The sequence below is a fragment of the Hemiscyllium ocellatum genome, chromosome 35 (assembly GCF_020745735.1).
Source record: "Hemiscyllium ocellatum isolate sHemOce1 chromosome 35, sHemOce1.pat.X.cur, whole genome shotgun sequence".
Taxonomy (NCBI): Eukaryota; Metazoa; Chordata; class Chondrichthyes; order Orectolobiformes; family Hemiscylliidae; genus Hemiscyllium; species Hemiscyllium ocellatum.
Window position 1 is genome coordinate 15,708,736 of NC_083435.1, and position 17,207 is coordinate 15,725,942.

General features: G+C 40.4%; 1 protein-coding gene across 1 annotated transcript; it reads left to right on the top strand.

The window, feature by feature from the left end:
- Window positions 1-13,837: 13,837 nt before the first annotated feature.
- On the top strand, window positions 13,838-16,459 carry LOC132832979 (probable G-protein coupled receptor 139). Its single transcript, XM_060851226.1, has 2 exons — window positions 13,838-13,901; window positions 15,561-16,459. Exons 1-2 carry the CDS (start codon window positions 13,838-13,840, stop codon window positions 16,457-16,459), a joined length of 963 nt encoding a protein of 320 aa, XP_060707209.1.
- Window positions 16,460-17,207: the final 748 nt, after the last annotated feature.

The window sequence follows — 17,207 nt, forward strand, 5'->3', positions numbered from 1 at the left end:
AGTTGGACATAGTGTTCGAAAGAACTTTTGAACATGGTTTCCATGCCTCACCAAAGTTAACGAAATAAAACGCATTGCTTGCCAGAGCAACCATATGTTACTTAAGGCTGCTTCAATCATGATGCTTTAATGCATTAGTTTAATTCATATCAGGTAGTTCTCCCTGTGCCTTCATGCGTTTCCTTTCTAATCCAAAGATCTGCAGATCAGGTAAGTTGTCCATGCGCATAGTGCTATGTGCATGAGTCAGGGGTAAATTTTTGGGATTGTGTCTGGGTGGGTTACTCTTTGTGGAGTCAGTGTGGACTTCGGCCAAAGGACCTGCATCATTAGGCTGTCTAATACTCCGTCCTTAGTGATTGAGAAGGGTCTCAGTTTCTCCACTATATTCCACTACATGTTATGACATGTTTGAAGTATCATCGATTGTAAGTAGTGATGCAAAATATCTGCATAAGTTCTCTCCCATTTCCATGTATCTTGTGATTATCTCCGCAGTTCATTTTCATTCTGATCACTCTCTTCCTTTTAATGTAATTAAAGAAGCTCTTACAGTCAGATTATATTTTCCTTCCTGCTCGCTCTCAGTTCATTTTCTCTTTTCAGTCCTCTTTTGCTGGTCACTGTTGCCCTTTTTACATATTTAATGAAACTCTTACAGTCAGTTTTTGACTTCCTTATTGCTTGGCTCTCAGTTTACTTTCTCTCTCTTTTCTGTCCTCCTTTGATGAGTTCTGAGTTTATCCCAGTCTTCAGGCCTGTCACTGATTTCTGCGCCTCTGTGTGCTTTATCTTTCAACTCAATATGCTCCTGAACTTCCTTGGTTAGCCACGGTTGGTTTTTCCCAATTGTAGAATCGTTCCTCCTTACTGGGATGGATTTTATTTTCAGAGGAGAGTCATGAATTATTCCCTTAAATGTCTGCCATTGCAAGCTTACAGTCATTTCTGTGACTCTCCCCATGCACTTCACTTTAGCTAATTCTATTCCTTTTCAACGTAACCCGCTGTGTTCAGGCTAAGCACAGTTGTTTCCAAACCCGAGGGTTGGGTGTGGACAAACCGCAAGGGGTTGAAACTGATGGTAATGAAGAACAGGCAAACGCAACAATATGCAGGAGAGGAATTCGTGGGGTACAGCTGCAAATTACGGAGACAAAATTCAACACAGAACCAGCAATAAAAAAAATCACAGAAACTTTTAACCACTTACCAGGAATTCCCAGGATTGCAAGAATGGGAAAGAGAATTTCTATTGGAAGGTCCTGTGGTCCCATTTTCAGGTGAAAGTGGAAGCAGTCAAAATGAGGCAAAGCATTGAAAGGCACTTGACATATACAAAAGCCAATCCTCCAGTGAGTGGGTGATCAGATCTCATTATACACACTATTTCAAACAAACAAGTTATTGTACAGTACAATTAAAGTGAGCTCTGTGATCCACAGAGTATCATTGACAATGACTCCCAGCTTTCATAAGCGCTGATGTCTTAGAGGAACATAAGAGACTTAGTTATTTTGGCTTAACTTTAATTTGATGCAGAGAGTAAGTTATTCCACGGGGTAGGAACAAAGTATAACATTTCATCCTTTTAAATCAACATGTGCAAGCAGAGGGCTGAGGAGAAAGTGAGACTTAGAACCCAGGCCAACTAGCCCAGCATGAGGGATTGCACAACAGCGCCATGTCAGCCCTTAGTTATAACTTTTGAAACTTACTCTTCTCTTTCTCCAATGATTAAACGTCTCTGGTGAACAATGTAAGGGTATTCTTAAGAGGCAGTTGGACATAGTGTTCGAAAGAACTTTTTGACATTATTGCTGTCGCTCACCAAAGTTAATGAAATAAAACGCATTGCTTGCCAGAGCAACCATATTTTACTTAAGGCTGCTTCAATCATGATGTTTTAATACAGTCATATAATTCATATTAGCTTTTTGTCAGAGTGACCATTAAAATGTTGTTCTTTACAGTTAAATGAATGATTTTTATATTATACAGCTGTACTATTAAACTCCATAACACTTCATTTATTTTTCCACAAGGTTTCTTCTTTAGAAAAGAAAGCACTAAAAGATTGTGGACAATATGAATAAGTCCCTCGAATGTCATTTAGGCCCTGAGACCTTAAGAAATTTGCATGTGTACATTTTGAACCTTTGTTGAGTCAACACAAGACTCAGTGTCTCTTTCTACGTTGGAGTCATTATTGACAATTAATGTGTTTTTGTGAAAAATAACTGAGTCCCCTAACATACCCTAATCTGCACACCAGAACCAGTGCTGAAAAATAACGTGCCCTTCATTTAGACAAGGATTATTAGGACTGATATCTCTCGGAGGTACGCAAGGCTTGGAAATTCCGTGCTCAAAAGCTAATGGAATGTAGAAATTTTATATATGTTTTTACCCTGTAAGTAGTTAGATTTCTGATCATCACTTGGATGAAAATGATCAAGGATATTCTAGAACGTAGAATTCATGTTCAAATCAGATCAGCCATTATCTTATTGAATGACAGAGCAAATTCGAAGGGCCGAATGGCTGAGTTTTTTTGTGCATTTTCACACCTTCATTGAAATAATGCTAGACACTCTAAACCTCTTTTTTTGGGACTTTAGGTGGGACACCAATTGAAGTGGTGGGATTGTTCTCAGAGTGGAGTGCATCTGGAAGGGAAATGGCTATTAAAATCTGAGTTGTGTTACACAGGGCACATTCTTCCTCAACTATTGATCAAAAAAATCAGAAGTATGGAGGCTTTGCATCTTTTACTTTCAAAGGACTCGATTTTATTGTATTCACCAAACTGATAACTTACACATCAGGAGCATGTCAGACACTAACAATGACCGATGATGCAACTACTGACTTAGTGAAAGAGAAAATGCGAATTTGAGGCAAACATGCAGATTGCAATTCAGTTCTAGTACATAGAGTTGGATTAAAGATTGGCTCATAAAACGGTGAATTTGCCTTGGGAATAATGCAACGAGTCCCCATTGATTCCAACTTTGCAAAATGACCTGGATAATTCAAAAACATTGTTCTCACTGAGGGTGAATCATCAGAAATGAGAACACCCGAGATGCTTCCTGACTTGTTGCAGCTATTTTTCGAGCTTATACAATGGACTGGATTGTTTGGGACAGGGGTATGTGTTGCTGATGTGGTGACGGTGTCGTGTTCAAAAAAAGGAACATGACTTGGAAATTGAGTTTTATGACAATCTTGAAATGTGAATAAACTCATAACGTCAGATGAAGGAAGAAACAGAGACTGACTTGTTCAGCTCACATTTTCCGATGGATGTTTAATTCCTGAATTGAGAGAGTTATACCAAACAGCCGAGTTAGATTTTGAGTCAGAACAAATCACAGAGTCGGGATAGGCTGGGGTTACTTTCTCTGGGGCATCGGAGGTTGAGTTATGAGCTTGTAGAGGTTTCTCAAATCATGCTGGGCATGGATTGGTTAAATAGACAGGCGTGGTGAGTCCAGAACTAGAGGGCGTAGATTTCTGGTGAGAGGTGAGAAATTTAAAAAGGACCCAATGGGCAACTTTTTCCACGCAGAAGGTGGAGCGGGATTGGAATGAGCTGCCAGAGGAAATATTGGACACTGGTACAATTACATTGTATCAAAGGCATCTAGATGAGTATCTGAATAAGAAGGGTTCAGCGGAATTTGGCCAAGTGCTGGTAAATGGGATTAGATTAATTTAGTGCATATGGTCAGCATGGACTAGTTGTATCAAAGATCTATTTCTGTGCTATCCGTGTATCTGATTCTATGGCTTTACAAATCCCGAAATAATAAAATTGGGGCATGTTCCACTAAATGGGAGACTTCAGGCATGCAGCCATAAATGGGAGAATTGGGGTGGTGTGGCACTAAGCGGGAGAATTCGGGTGGTGTCGCAGTAAATAGGAGAAATGGGGCATTGTCGCAGTAAGTGGAGAATTGGTGCAGAGTAGGATGAATTGGGAGAATTGGTGCCGTGTGTCACTAAGAAGGAGAATTGTGGTAGGTCAACACTGAATGGGAGAGTTAGAGTAGGTCACCGCTAAATGGGACAGTTGGGCTGGGACATCACTAATATTTGTAAATTGGAGATTCCATTCAGCTCACCACTAACGAAAGAACAATTGTACCAGGGAACCCCGAAATGAGAGAATCGAAACAGGGTATCAATAATTGGACAATTTGTGCCAGGGACACTAAGTGAGAGAACTGGTGCATAAAGTTAGAGAACTGGAGCAGGATAATATTCAATAGGAGAGTTGAGAACGAAAAGAGCATCTGTGCAGGTTTGTGCACAGTCTGTGCCACAGACTTTGAGAGGACTTGCAGGGTTAATGGCAAGGAACTGGCGATTGGTGTCGAACAGAGTGACCTATGGGTCCAGGTGCATATTTCTTCAAAGTTGCACCATCGGTCGACTGGATGATCAAGAAGAATTTTCACAGGTTTGCATTACTTTGTCAGAAATTAAGTATTGGAGTGGAGACATTTTGTTCAGGCTGAACAGGTCATTACTAAAGGTACATTTGGAGTACTGAATACAATTTACTTAGCCCTGCTATCGGTAGTCTGTTATTAAACTAGAACTGGTGCAGAAGGGAAAATGTGTTGCAATTGTTTTGCACTTTGGTGAGACCACGTCTGGAATAGTAAGTGCAGTTTCGGTCTCATTATCTAATGAGGGATGTTTTGGAAACGTAGGAAATATAATCAGAATTTACCAGATTGACTCCTGGGACGGCAGTACTGACTTATGGAGACATACTGGATCATTTAATGGAAGGTAACAACAATGACAGAGCGTGTTATACCTATATAATTCACCAAAATTATACTTAAAACTCAACAGTTCTAAAAAGACCATACAGTGCAAGACTAAGTAGAATGATCCTATTAAGGAGAGTTATGAACCTGTGGTCACACTCTGAGCACACAGAGTAGGGTATTTAGGACTGAGATGAAGGGAAGATACTTCACCTAGAGTGATGTGCCTCTGGAACTCTCTGCCACAGGAAGAGTGTGAGACTAAAACATTGAATGTTTTCAAGACGGAGATAATTTTATTCTGAGGGCTGAAGGGAGCAATGGGTATCAGGAGACAGCAAGAAAGATAGACTGAGTTGGATGAAAGACTGAATCACAGAATTTAAAATGACCATAAATCTAATCTGGAGAGCTCCGGTATCACCGAATATTACAAATGAATCAGACGTCAAATAAATGAAAAGATTTGAAGTTACTGAAGAGCGCAATGTGAAATGAATACAATCAACATGAAACCAAAATCCAACATAAATTCACATGTAAATCATGGTGAACATAAGTATGCTAACACATGAATAAACAGATACAGGAGTGATTGACCTAACACATTAACCGGACACAGCTGCCAGACAGGCCACTCAGCATGAGGCACACACATTTCAGTGACAAAGTCCTGCCGAATTGTGTCCAGTACAATTCTAGGTCCTATCTTTGAAGACTTAAGATTTGATGATTTAGTCACTAAACCTCATTTTAGAGCAGCTTCCAAGCAAGCCAGCCCCAGCTGCCCCAAACAGACACAGTTTTCTGCAAAGTGATGGACTGCTGTGGAGCCTCCTCAGCACTGTCCATGAGAATCTTAATGTTGTGGTTCTACCAGAGTCACCTTTATCTGACACTTCAGGAACAGCCCTGTGCTCTGAATGCTCCTCAAATCAACATGTTTCTGTATAAAACCCGAAGCTGTGGCAATCACCTTATTGCTCCTCCTCTCTGCTTCTTCATCCTCTTCACGGCAGACTCCAGGTCATTCCTTTTTAAGCTGTGGGATCACTCCTGGACAGTGCCATCCCATGTCTGATGTTTTCCAATTCTTTCAGGTGCTCTCGGTTTGAGGAATGAAGAAAGTCGACTTCCATTGAAATAAAAGACACAAAGCTTTCATGCTTCTGAATCATTTTATCAGAGGGTGGGGAAGAATGTGCCCTGTATAACATGCGTATTCATTAAATATGCATTTCCTTTCCAGATTCACTTTTACCTGAGGATTACTTCGACTTTCCAGCACTTCAATAAGTGCACCAATGAAAGTCCAAAAATGAGCTTTTGTGTGTCTACCGTTATTTCAACAGATGTGTTATTTTATTTTTATTATCCTAAGTACAGGACTTTCAGATTTATGGCTTTTGCATCCTTCCATTTGCTCCCTAGAACTCGTTCCATCCCCATATACTCTGTCCCTCAAATCTCTTTGTGAATTCCCACATGACCAAGCCCCCACTTGTAACAGTCATCATAGGCATCTGCCAAAACTGTTAGTTCTTTGATCTATGATAGTTGACTTGATAATTCAGAAAACAGACAGTGAGGATGTTTTCTTCGTGTCGGGAAATGTAGAATGAAAAGTCATTGTTTTAGTTTAAGTGATAGTGGATTTAAAACTGAGATGACAAGAATTTTCTTCCCGCAGAGGGTCTTAAATCTGTGTAATATGTGTTAGATCCTGGGACACTGAGTAAATTTAAGGAGAGGGAAGACAGATCTTTTCATGAATAATGGGTTAAAGGCTGACAGTTGTACTGGTACCAAAGACAAATCACATAATTCTGTGAAATGTTGACATAAACGGATTTTATCAGGAGTTCTACATTTTAGCAGGCCAGAGATTCCTTCTGGAAATTTAATAAAGAATTGTTAACAAATTGGAATGGCTGCTGTATTCTTCATAAGACTTTTACATCTTTGATGCAGATCTTGTGGGAAAATAATGTACATGTACGTAAACGCTTACTACTCTCTATGTATTCTGCACAGATCATGTTGTAAAGATCTTTCTGATTGAAAATGAAAATGGCTCTGTAGAATACTTCTTCATTTTTGCGCTGAATGCAGTAACAATGGAAGGAAAAGAAACATATTATTAGAAAAAATGAAACTTGAGGGCTCATGTGGCACAGTCGTTAGATTTCTCTGTCTGGGTTAAAAGACCTGTTGAACACTCACATTCTCCAGAACCTTGTGGTAGCACACATTAATTTAAAATCATGAGAGTTCATTACTTGAATCTACCTCATGGATTACCTTACGTTCCACACCCCACTACTTTCAGGCAGAGGCAATCAGGTCCCTGGTCACTCTTTCAAAATTCAGAGTTCTAATTCCTGATTGACTCTGGCTTTGTTTTCCTGGGGATCACACAGCTCACTGTAAATGTTTCTCAATGACACGAGGCAGACAGTCAAAGTGTCACAGAGATGTACAACTCAGAAGCAGACCTTTCAGTCCAATCATCCATGCCGAACAGATATCCTAAACTAATCTAGTTCCATTTGTCAGGATCTGGCCCATGTCCGTGTAAACCCTTCCTATTCAGATACCCATCCAGAATCCATTTAAATTGCTCACAATGTTCCAGAAAAGGCATTATCAATGTTCTGAACAACCAAAACATGACCTACAACGCCTATACTCAATACTTTGACCAATAAAGGACAGCATACCAAACGCCTTCTTCACTATCCTATCTACCTGCGACTCCACACTGACATAACTATGAACCTGCACTCCAACTTCTCTTTGTTCAGAAACACTCTCCAGGATCTTACCATGAAGTGTATATCTCATGCCTTTGTTTACCTTTCCAAAGTGCAGCACCTCACATTTATCTGAATTAAACTCCATCTACCACTCCTCCGCCCATTGGTACATCTGATCAAGATCCCATTGTAATCTGACATAGCCTTCGTCGTTCTCTATCTCCAATTCTGGTGTCATCTGCAAACTGTTTATCTATACCTCCTTTGATCACATCCAAATCATCTATGTAAATGACAAAAAGCTGTGAACTCAGCATCAATCCTTGTGAGACAACGCTGCTCACAGGCCTCTACTCCTATCCTTTGTCTTCTACTTTCAAGCTAGTGATGTATCCAAATGGCCAGTTCTCTCTGTATTCCATGTGATCTAAACTTCTTAATCAGTCAACCACGGGGAACCTTGTCAAAGAATTCCACAAAGATCATGTCCCCCACTCTCACTTCATCAATTTTCTTTGCTACTTCATCGGAAAACCTAGTCAAGTTTGTGAGCAAGATTTCCCACGCACAAAGCCATTTTGACTATCCCTAATTCGTCTTTTCCATTCCAGATACATGTAAATCTTGTCCCTCAGGATTCCCTCCAACTACTTGCCCACCACTGATGTTAGGCTCACCAATGTGTAATATCCTAGTTGCTTTCTTACCACCTTTTCTAAATGGTGGCACCACGTCAGCCAGTCTTCCAGCACTTCACCTGTCACAATTGATGATATAAATATCTCATGAAGAGGCCCAACAATCATTTCCCAAGCTTCCCACAGTTTTCTGGGTAACAAATGATCAGCTTCTGGGAATTGATCCACCTTTATACATTTTAAGACATCCAGCACCTCCTCTTCTGTTGATTTCTCTAACTCCTGATGCTGCCTGCCTTGCTGTGTTCTTCTAGCCTCCTGTTCATCTCCGAAAGACTCAGTGATTGCAGGTGAGCAATGGAGGTTGCAGCTCCCACTCTCCAATGCGGCTGGGAAGCAGCTCTATGGCAATGTACGAGGAGCGGACATGCACTTCGGGGGCTAAGCTTTCGAAGCAAAGTGACGAAGCTGCAGCGCTCCGAAAACTTGTGATAACGAATAAACCTGTTGGAATATAACCTCGTGTCGTGTCACTTCTGTATTTATCGATTGCATTCGAACACCAGCGCCTCCACGTCAGTTTCTGATGTTTACTGGCCGTGTATTACTTTACATTGTATGCCGGGCGTGAATGCCTGCCATTAATCACCATTGAAAATAAAGCAAAACTTGCGAATTCCTCCAAAACAATTAGTTATTGTTTTGTCCTCAGAAACTCGACTTTAAAAAAAAAGTCAAGGTGTATTGCAGGTTCCTCTTTTCAAGTCAGAATGTTATACAGCATCATTTTCTGTCAGATTAACACTTTGGTGATATGCCTTCGGTTATGGTATTATCTAAAGCATTGTTGCAATTGGTCCCTGCGAGAGGTAACGCACTGATCAAACATGATTTCACAATGTCGTAAAACAATCTGGAGGCCATCCTCTTGGTGTCACACAGGTAGATGGGGCACATGAGGCTCATACATAGTCAGGTTTTAGGGAGAAGTAATTAAACGGTCTACAGTCAGAAACATCTGGAGAACAGCCGGCTGATAATCAATGAATGTAAAATTTAACCAACAGAGTGTTAGTACTCTCAGTCTGGATTTATGCTGACTGGGGGCTGCATATTGTTATGGACCAGGCAAGACGTCCTCAAAATATTTCAAGATTGTAGCCTAGACCCTAACGTTTTTTGTTATTTTAAAGATAGATGTGGATCGGATATTCCAGGAGAGATACAGCTGGTCAAATCACTCAGTTTAAGCAGTACAGAATTTATTTAAGCTCTACAGTTGAAGCATGAACAAAAGGAAACTGAATTTAGAATAACTCAACCATTGAAAATCCACGAGGTGTCAAGTGACGACTGCAGATGCTGGAGATTAGAGTCAAGCCGGAAATGAACAGCAGGTCAGGCAGCATCCGAGGAGCAGCAAGATCGACCTTTCAGGCAGGAGCCCTTCATCAGGAAATAGATGAAGCTTCAGATTTGAAAATCCAACTGACTCGACATAACTATTTATCCAAGCTGGTGTTCCAATTCCCACTACATCGTATAGACACATCCTTTGGTAAAAGTCATCTTCAAACACACATTCTTACGGCCTGGAGAGATTTCTGAGAGAGAAGCCAGAAAAGAATCATCTGCTGCAGCATGGAAACTTTAACATGTACTAGCTTCTGCTGCAACTACCATCAGCTTCTATGCTACAACTAAACCAAACGAGAAAAAAAAACTGAAATGGGAGAACTTGCCAAACCCCTGCCTTTCTTAAAGTAGACATTTTGGCATCACTGCCATTATGACTTCTTTTGAAAAAAAATCCATACACTTGCACACACAGGAACCTGTCCACTGTAGAAAAGCAGGACCTTGATCAAACATTGCACTTCTTTAATTAGACAAAATCTTCGGGGACGATTATCCAGTTATTCTGTGCCAGAACATTCGGATCAGCTCACTTTGGAGATAACAAACGGTTCTCAGTGCCACTGACAGGCTGATGTTGCAAACTGTTCTTCAGAACTAAGGGACAGGTGGCAAGTCATGAGGTTTACATTGTTGAAATGAGAGTGGGCAATTGGAATAGACTATCTGGGGAAGTTTGGAGATCTTTTGCGTCAAAACAAAATACAAAGAGAGTAGTAATTGTTGTAGAAAAGAGACCGAGAATTACAAAAGGAAAATAAGTTCTCACTGAAAGCAAAAGTATATGAAATAATGTACATACATTCAGTGGGCATTAGTGAAGTGAAAATCTCTAAGTGGAGGAGAGAATCAAAGACTGAATTTGATATGATTAGTCCATTTGGAACGATGACAGGGGGGGAACTATGTGTGTACTGGTGACGGATCATCCTTTGAATGCACTGCTAATTGAACGGATAGTGAGGACAGGTGTTACAGTCGGGTGGGGTTGAGAGTGGTTATTCTCAAGAGATGCTGTCAGATAACCTGGACTTTTTCAGCACTTTGTTTTTTTTTCATATCTCCAGCAGCTATGGCATTTTGTTTTAACATTGACTTTGTCTTTTACAGAATGAGGAGAAGATAAGACGATAAGATGATAAAGCACAAATAGGCCATTCAGTCTGGTGAATTCATTCCATAATACAATGGGATTATGTCTGATAATCAATAGAATGATTAGGAAATGAGGAGGTGCAACAATTTCTGGGTGTCCTTGTCTCTGACAATAAATATGCAGGTGCAGAAGATCCTGAAGAAAGCAAAAGGAATGTTGACTGCATCGCAAAACCATTTGAGTAATGGCACAGGAATGTCTTGCTGCAATTGCTTAGGGCTTCAGTCAGACCACATCTGGACCATTCAATGCAGTTTTGGTGTAATCATCTGATGAAGCATGTTTTGATGTTGCAAGGACTATAACGCAAATTTATCTGGTTCACTCCTGGGATGGCAGGACTGAACGATGAAGACAGTAAGGATTATATTCACTGGAATTTAGAGGAATGAGGGAGGATCATATAACTATAAACTTCCATGAAACTGTATGCAAAACGATAAAATTCTCAGAGGACGAGTCAGGGCATGAATAGGAAGGATGTTCCAAGGTTTGGAAGACCAGACACTGAGGTCACAGTCTTCGGACACAGAATTTCTTTTTTAGAGTGTGATAAGGAGAAATTTCTTTACGAAAGGAGGAGAGAGCCTCTTTATTTCCTGCCACAGTAAGAGGTTGAGGCGAAAACATTGAATGATTTCAAAAAGGATTTAATTTTGTTCTTTGCACTAAAGGGATCAAAGGGTTTTGGAAGAAAGCAGGGAAGTGGTATGGACGGCTTCTGATTGGCAGAATTTTAAAATAATCGCACTTTCAATCTCGTGAAATGCGGTATTATCAAATGTATTGTAAGAACAACTTAAAAGGATTGAAATTACTGCATTAGGCGCGTGAAATGTGAACAAAATCACACTTCTATTTATTTTGTCTCATAATGAAGTCAAATATAACACGAATTCAAATGGAAATCCTGATTAATGTAATTGTGCTTACCCGTGATAGAACAGGTACAACAATGACTTATCGAACCCATTCACTGTACAATCTACTCAGCATTCGGGGCACAACAACTAGCGACAAAATCCTCCACAGCTCTAAACTACCTCGAGTAGAATTCTAGACATTTCTTGGAGGACGAAGGCATCAATTCTCACCTTACAGCAGCTCCCAAACAAACCAAGTTCCATCAGCACAGAGATTTCCAAAATAATGGACTGCTGGTGGAAACCCCTTAGAGCTGTTCAAGAGAATATCAATGGTGTGGTTCAGCCAGAGTCACCTTTCTCTGACCTTACAGTGGCATACCTTTTCAAGTGTAGACTGGTAATTATCACCAATTCCTGGAAAGTAGAGGACCTTGTCGCACTCACAATATTTCTCATCGTGTCCTCTTCCTCCCCGTCTTCCCTGAAGCCACCAGGTTACTCTGTTCGACGTTATTGGATCACTCCAGCCGTGCCATCCAATATCCAATGGTTTTTTCTATCATTTCAGGTGTTCTTCATTTGAAAAATAAAGAAAATCAGCTCCTATTGAAATAAAGAATCAAAACCTTCATTCTTGTGAATATCTTTATCAAGGGTTGATGTAGAATAACAAGTGCGTAACAATTATGGTTTTAATACCCAGTTCCTTTCCAGATGCGCTGGTTTCTGAGCATTCCTTAGACATTTCAACACTACAATCGATATCCCACTGAAAGTTCAAAAATGAGATGTTCTGTTTCGAGCATCATTTCAATGGATATATGTTAGTTTCTTCATGTCATTTTAAGATCAGGATCTTTATGACTTTTGCATTCTCCCATTTGCTCCAGAAAGGTCGTTCCAACCCATGGTATTCTATCCCTCCAATCTCCTTCTGAATTCCCTCATGACCAAGTCCAAATAACAGACATCATTGGCTTCCGCCAAAACCCCAACATCTTGGGTCTCTGAGACTGGACTTGACACTTGACAAAATCGACATATGGCGGATGTTTCCGCACATTGAGAAATCTGGGTGGAGAGGTAACTGCTTTCTGATTTGTAGTAGAAAATTTACCACGGAGATCAGGAGAAATTTCTTCCTGCAACGGTCATGATTCTGTGGAATATGTGTTGGATGCTCGAACATTGAGTGAATTTAAGAATGATGTTGGCAGATTGTTATTTAGTAATAGATGAAACGATTATGGTTTTCTTACTCAATAAAGGCGAAATGCAAACTCCGGAGATATGTTGACGTGAATATAGTTGATTCTGAACTGCAGAACTGTAGTGACTCCTACCAGAAATGTATTGAACAAAGGTAAAAAAAACATTAATGAACACAGTAATATTTAACGGACTTATTTTTCTTCTGGTGAGATATTGTGGGAAATGAAATGAACATTATGGACTTAAAGACTTGAGCTGTTTTGCATAAAAATAATTTATTTGGCTGAGAGAACAATATTCTAATAGAAACTTCGTCTTAAATCGATGTTGTTGCTGACAATGTGAGTAAAGATCTCCTAATGGAAACTGACTCAAGTAAAATGTGTTTTATATGTCAACCACTGTCATAATAACTGTATATTGTATATGCTATCACTGCTGTCAATGAATACCATAGAAATCACGTTTAAAACAATCTTTTTGTTCGAAAATGAAAATGGCTGTCAATTTTTTTTTCATTTTTCACAGAATGCAATAACTAAAAAGAGAAAGACTATGGTGAGACTAGAAATGTGTAACTGAGAGATCAAGTCGCACATTTGTAGGATCACTCTGGATGGGTGAGAAGGACTGGATTCAACTCTGACTTTTTCCAGAGCCGTGGCGTAGCACAGGTTGACTTAAAAGTCTAAAACGTGGTGATTTGCATCCTCCTCTTGTACTAACCACCTCTCGGTGCCTGGTAAAAGTTGAGCTGAGGCAATCAGGTCTTGAATGATCTCCTGAGAATTAAGAGCTGTGGAGCCTGAGAGAACTGGTCCTGATCCTCGGAGGATAATACAGCCCACTGTAAATGCTGCTCAGTGAAGCGAGATGTTAACTTGTTCGTTAGAAATAGCATGTTTAATGAGATCTGTTTACTGTTTCACTGGAGGATTGCCTTGTGTATAAGTTGAGTGTGTTTCAGTGCATTAACTCATTTGGACTTTTTCTGCTTTACCTGAAAATGCGAGTGCAGGCGCTTCCAATAGAAATTCTCTTCCCTGTTCTGGCAATTTTTGGAATTCCAGGTAAGTGATTAGAAGCCGCTGTGACATTTTGCTGACCTGTTCCGTTTTAAATTGAATCTTTGCAATTTGATATAGACTCCGAATTTAACACTTGCTTTCTGCTGAGTTTTCCTTCCTTTTAATTACCATTGGTTTCGGTTTGAGTACAATTATTCCTGTCCCAGCTGACTGAATGGGAAACAACTGTGTTTGAAGGAACGAAATAAAACTGTGGAGGAGTTAAACAATTATTTTTCATCAGTCTTGACGTTGGATGAAACTTTGAATATCCCAATAATCCGAGGAATGAGGTAGATGAAGTAAGTCAGAAGACCATTAATTACACATTTTGAGAGGGATACAAACGTTTTTTTCAGACAGATATTGCTGGATAAAGTAAATGAGCAAAATCTTGCAAATGGTGTATAATGTGGGAAGATGTCAAGTTGTTCATTTGAGAAGGGAGAAAAAGCAATAGAGTTTTATTTAAATGGTGACACGCATCAGGAAGCAGATACACAAAGGGAAATGGGACCTACGGAAATTAAAAACAAAACAGAAAATTAGCAAACAGGAACGCGTTGTGATAAGGAAGGCGTCTGGAATTCTGGCCTCTTATTTCAAGAGGGTTGGAGTACAACAGTAGGGACGTCTTACTGCAAGTTCAAGCAGCTCTGAGAATAGATTTGGAACACTGTGAGCTATTTCGTTCAGTAACAAAGGAAATAAATTTTCATCTGGCACAATTCATACGAGGACAATTAGGATAATCATAGGTATGGAAAGATTGTCTTATGGTCGAAAATTCAACAGTTTTGGAGTCTACTGTCTGGAGTTTAGAAAAATGAACAGTGATTCAATTGAGATATATCAGATTCTTAAGGATCTTGACAGGGTAAATGCTGAGACGATGTTCCCCTCATGGGAGAGTGCCTTGGCTGTTTCTGGTTAAGCAGAAAACGAGATCATAAACAATTGGAACAGAAATTCTCGATCTCATCCTTGCAATCATTAAAATTAGTCATCAATGGCTGACAGTCATTCTGCCTGGAAACCATAGCCTTCCACTCCTTTGTGTATCCAACTCTGTCTATAATAATCTTATACGCCAATATCCCATTACCTTCAAGGGAACAGAATTGCACTCTCCAACCACTCTCTCAGAGAATAATACATTTCTTACCTCTGTTTGAAATGGGAAACAGTTTACTCTGATACCGTGTCCCCTCGTCTTAATCACTGTTGTCGGAAGTAAATATCTCTTTTTGTGTTCCACTTTGTCTATTCCCCGCAAGATCTTATATGTTTCAATGTGATCACCTTATATTCTTCCAGACTCGAATGAAGATGACATAATCTCACTTCAGCCAACAAAACCTTAACTGCAGGATGTGGCAAGTGATCTTTCTCTGAGTGACTTCTAAAATAATGCTATTTGTTTTCTTGAAACCAGAACAGCAAACGGTGCAAAGTGATGAGCAATAGAATATCCCAGTCCTGAAATTACCCTTTGATTATTTCCATGACACAGACAATGTATTGCGAATGAGATTTCACTGTTTTCCATTGAAGTTCAAGTCTAGCATTGCCAGCAGCACATCAGTCTTGTGTAATCCAAGACCTTATCGCTGCACATCTCTGGGTGTTTGGATCCATCTCACGATTTGATTTTCTTTACAGCGAACCTGATGACAGTGCTGATTCTTTCCCAAGGGAAGTGCGGCCTTTCCAAAGGAATCACTCACTACATGATTGCCATGGCAACAGGAGATCTGATGGTCCTTGTTTTCAACGTGTTTGTGAGCCAGATCTTCAAGTATCATTTCCCGGGCTCACTGCTGAGCTACACCCCCGCCTGCCGACTCAGTGCCTTCCTGCAAGGGCTCAGCATCCAACTCTCCATCTGGTTCACCATCGCCTTCACCTTTGACCGCTTTGTAGCAATTTGCTGCAACAAATTGAAGGGGAGGTATTGCACTGAAAGAATGGCTAACGTAGTCATATTCATCGTGAGTTCTCTTAACATCATGGTGAACATTCCCTTGTCTTTTCGCTATGAGCCCACTCATGTTCTGAACAATGTACAGTGGGGCTGCCGCACCGTCACTACTTACCTCACTTCACCGGTCTGGGCAGCTCACCGATGGCTCACCAACATCTCAAACATGTTCCTTCCTATTCCCCTGCTCCTGCTGTTGAACACTCTCACCGCCGGCCATATCCTAGCAGCCAGCAGAGTTCGCCGGGCTCTCAAGAGCAGCAAAGTTGACGCTGGGGAGATGGGCAGAGACCCCGAGCTGAAGAGCAGGAGGACCTCCATCATTCTGCTCTTCACCATCTCCAGCTGCTTCGTGGTGCTGTCAGCCCCCATCACTATTATCCATATCTGCGTCAAGTTTACCCACATGACGTCTTTCCAAGTTTCACACTCACTCTATGTGGCAATCAGGGCAGCGTTCCTGCTGATGTGCACCAGCTCCTGCACAAACACTTGTATTTATGCACTGACCCAGAGGAGATTCAGAGAGGAGGTGAAGACCTTGCTGAAATCTCCTTATGCTCGACTCAGAAAGTTATGAAAATAATTCATATTAATGAGGGGAGTTGATGGTTTAATGATAACATCACTGGGACAGCATTCTAAAACCCAAACAAATATCGTGGGGACATAAGTTGAAATTCCATCATAGCAAATGATGAATTTTCCATGCAAATAACGCGAGCCTAATGTGGATTATATCGCCATTCATGATTATCATGCGTGAAAATTAATTGTTGTCAAAAATTGATAGTCTTTTAGGCAATAAAGTCTGACCTTTTTTAAAGCACGTCCATCGTATCTGTATATGACCACAGCCATGTCGGTCTCAGAGAATTAGAGCTTACTCATGCTCTGCCTAAAACAACTGGAAGAGTTAGAGTATGGGCAACCTTCGTGAAATGTTTTGGGAGGATCTAACCTGGTATTCTACACTTTTCATTCTGAATTGATACAGACAGTTAGACTGCTGAAGTTTTCGATCAAGTGGATATAAACCATGGTTAGTAAGCTTAACTGCCCTCTGGGAAAATGCCAACCTTGGCAGGGATGCCCACATTCTCGAATGACCAAAATAATATATGTCATCATTAATCAAGTGACTGGTATTTTACTGTGTCTTCCGTGATGATACTGCTGTCTTAACAGGGTTCTGTCGTCCTTGTATTTATTTTTCAAAAAGGATTGTGAAAGGCAGAGGTCCTGATTTGGCTGTGTTGAGGCCACTTTGATTATGGCTAACAGATACTGCCTGAAGCAATAATCAGGGAAAGGGTCCTTTAGTTAAA

What these genes read in the sequence shown, in the direction of transcription:
- LOC132832979 (XM_060851226.1), top strand. Translation starts at nt 13,838, where the DNA reads ATGCGAGTGCAGGCGCTTCCAATAGAAATTCTCTTCCCTGTTCTGGCA. An exon ending in GGCAATTTTTGGAATTCCAG is followed by an intron (nt 13,902 to 15,560) that starts GTAAGTGATTAG and finishes TTTTCTTTACAG; the next exon opens with CGAACCTGATGACAGTGCTG.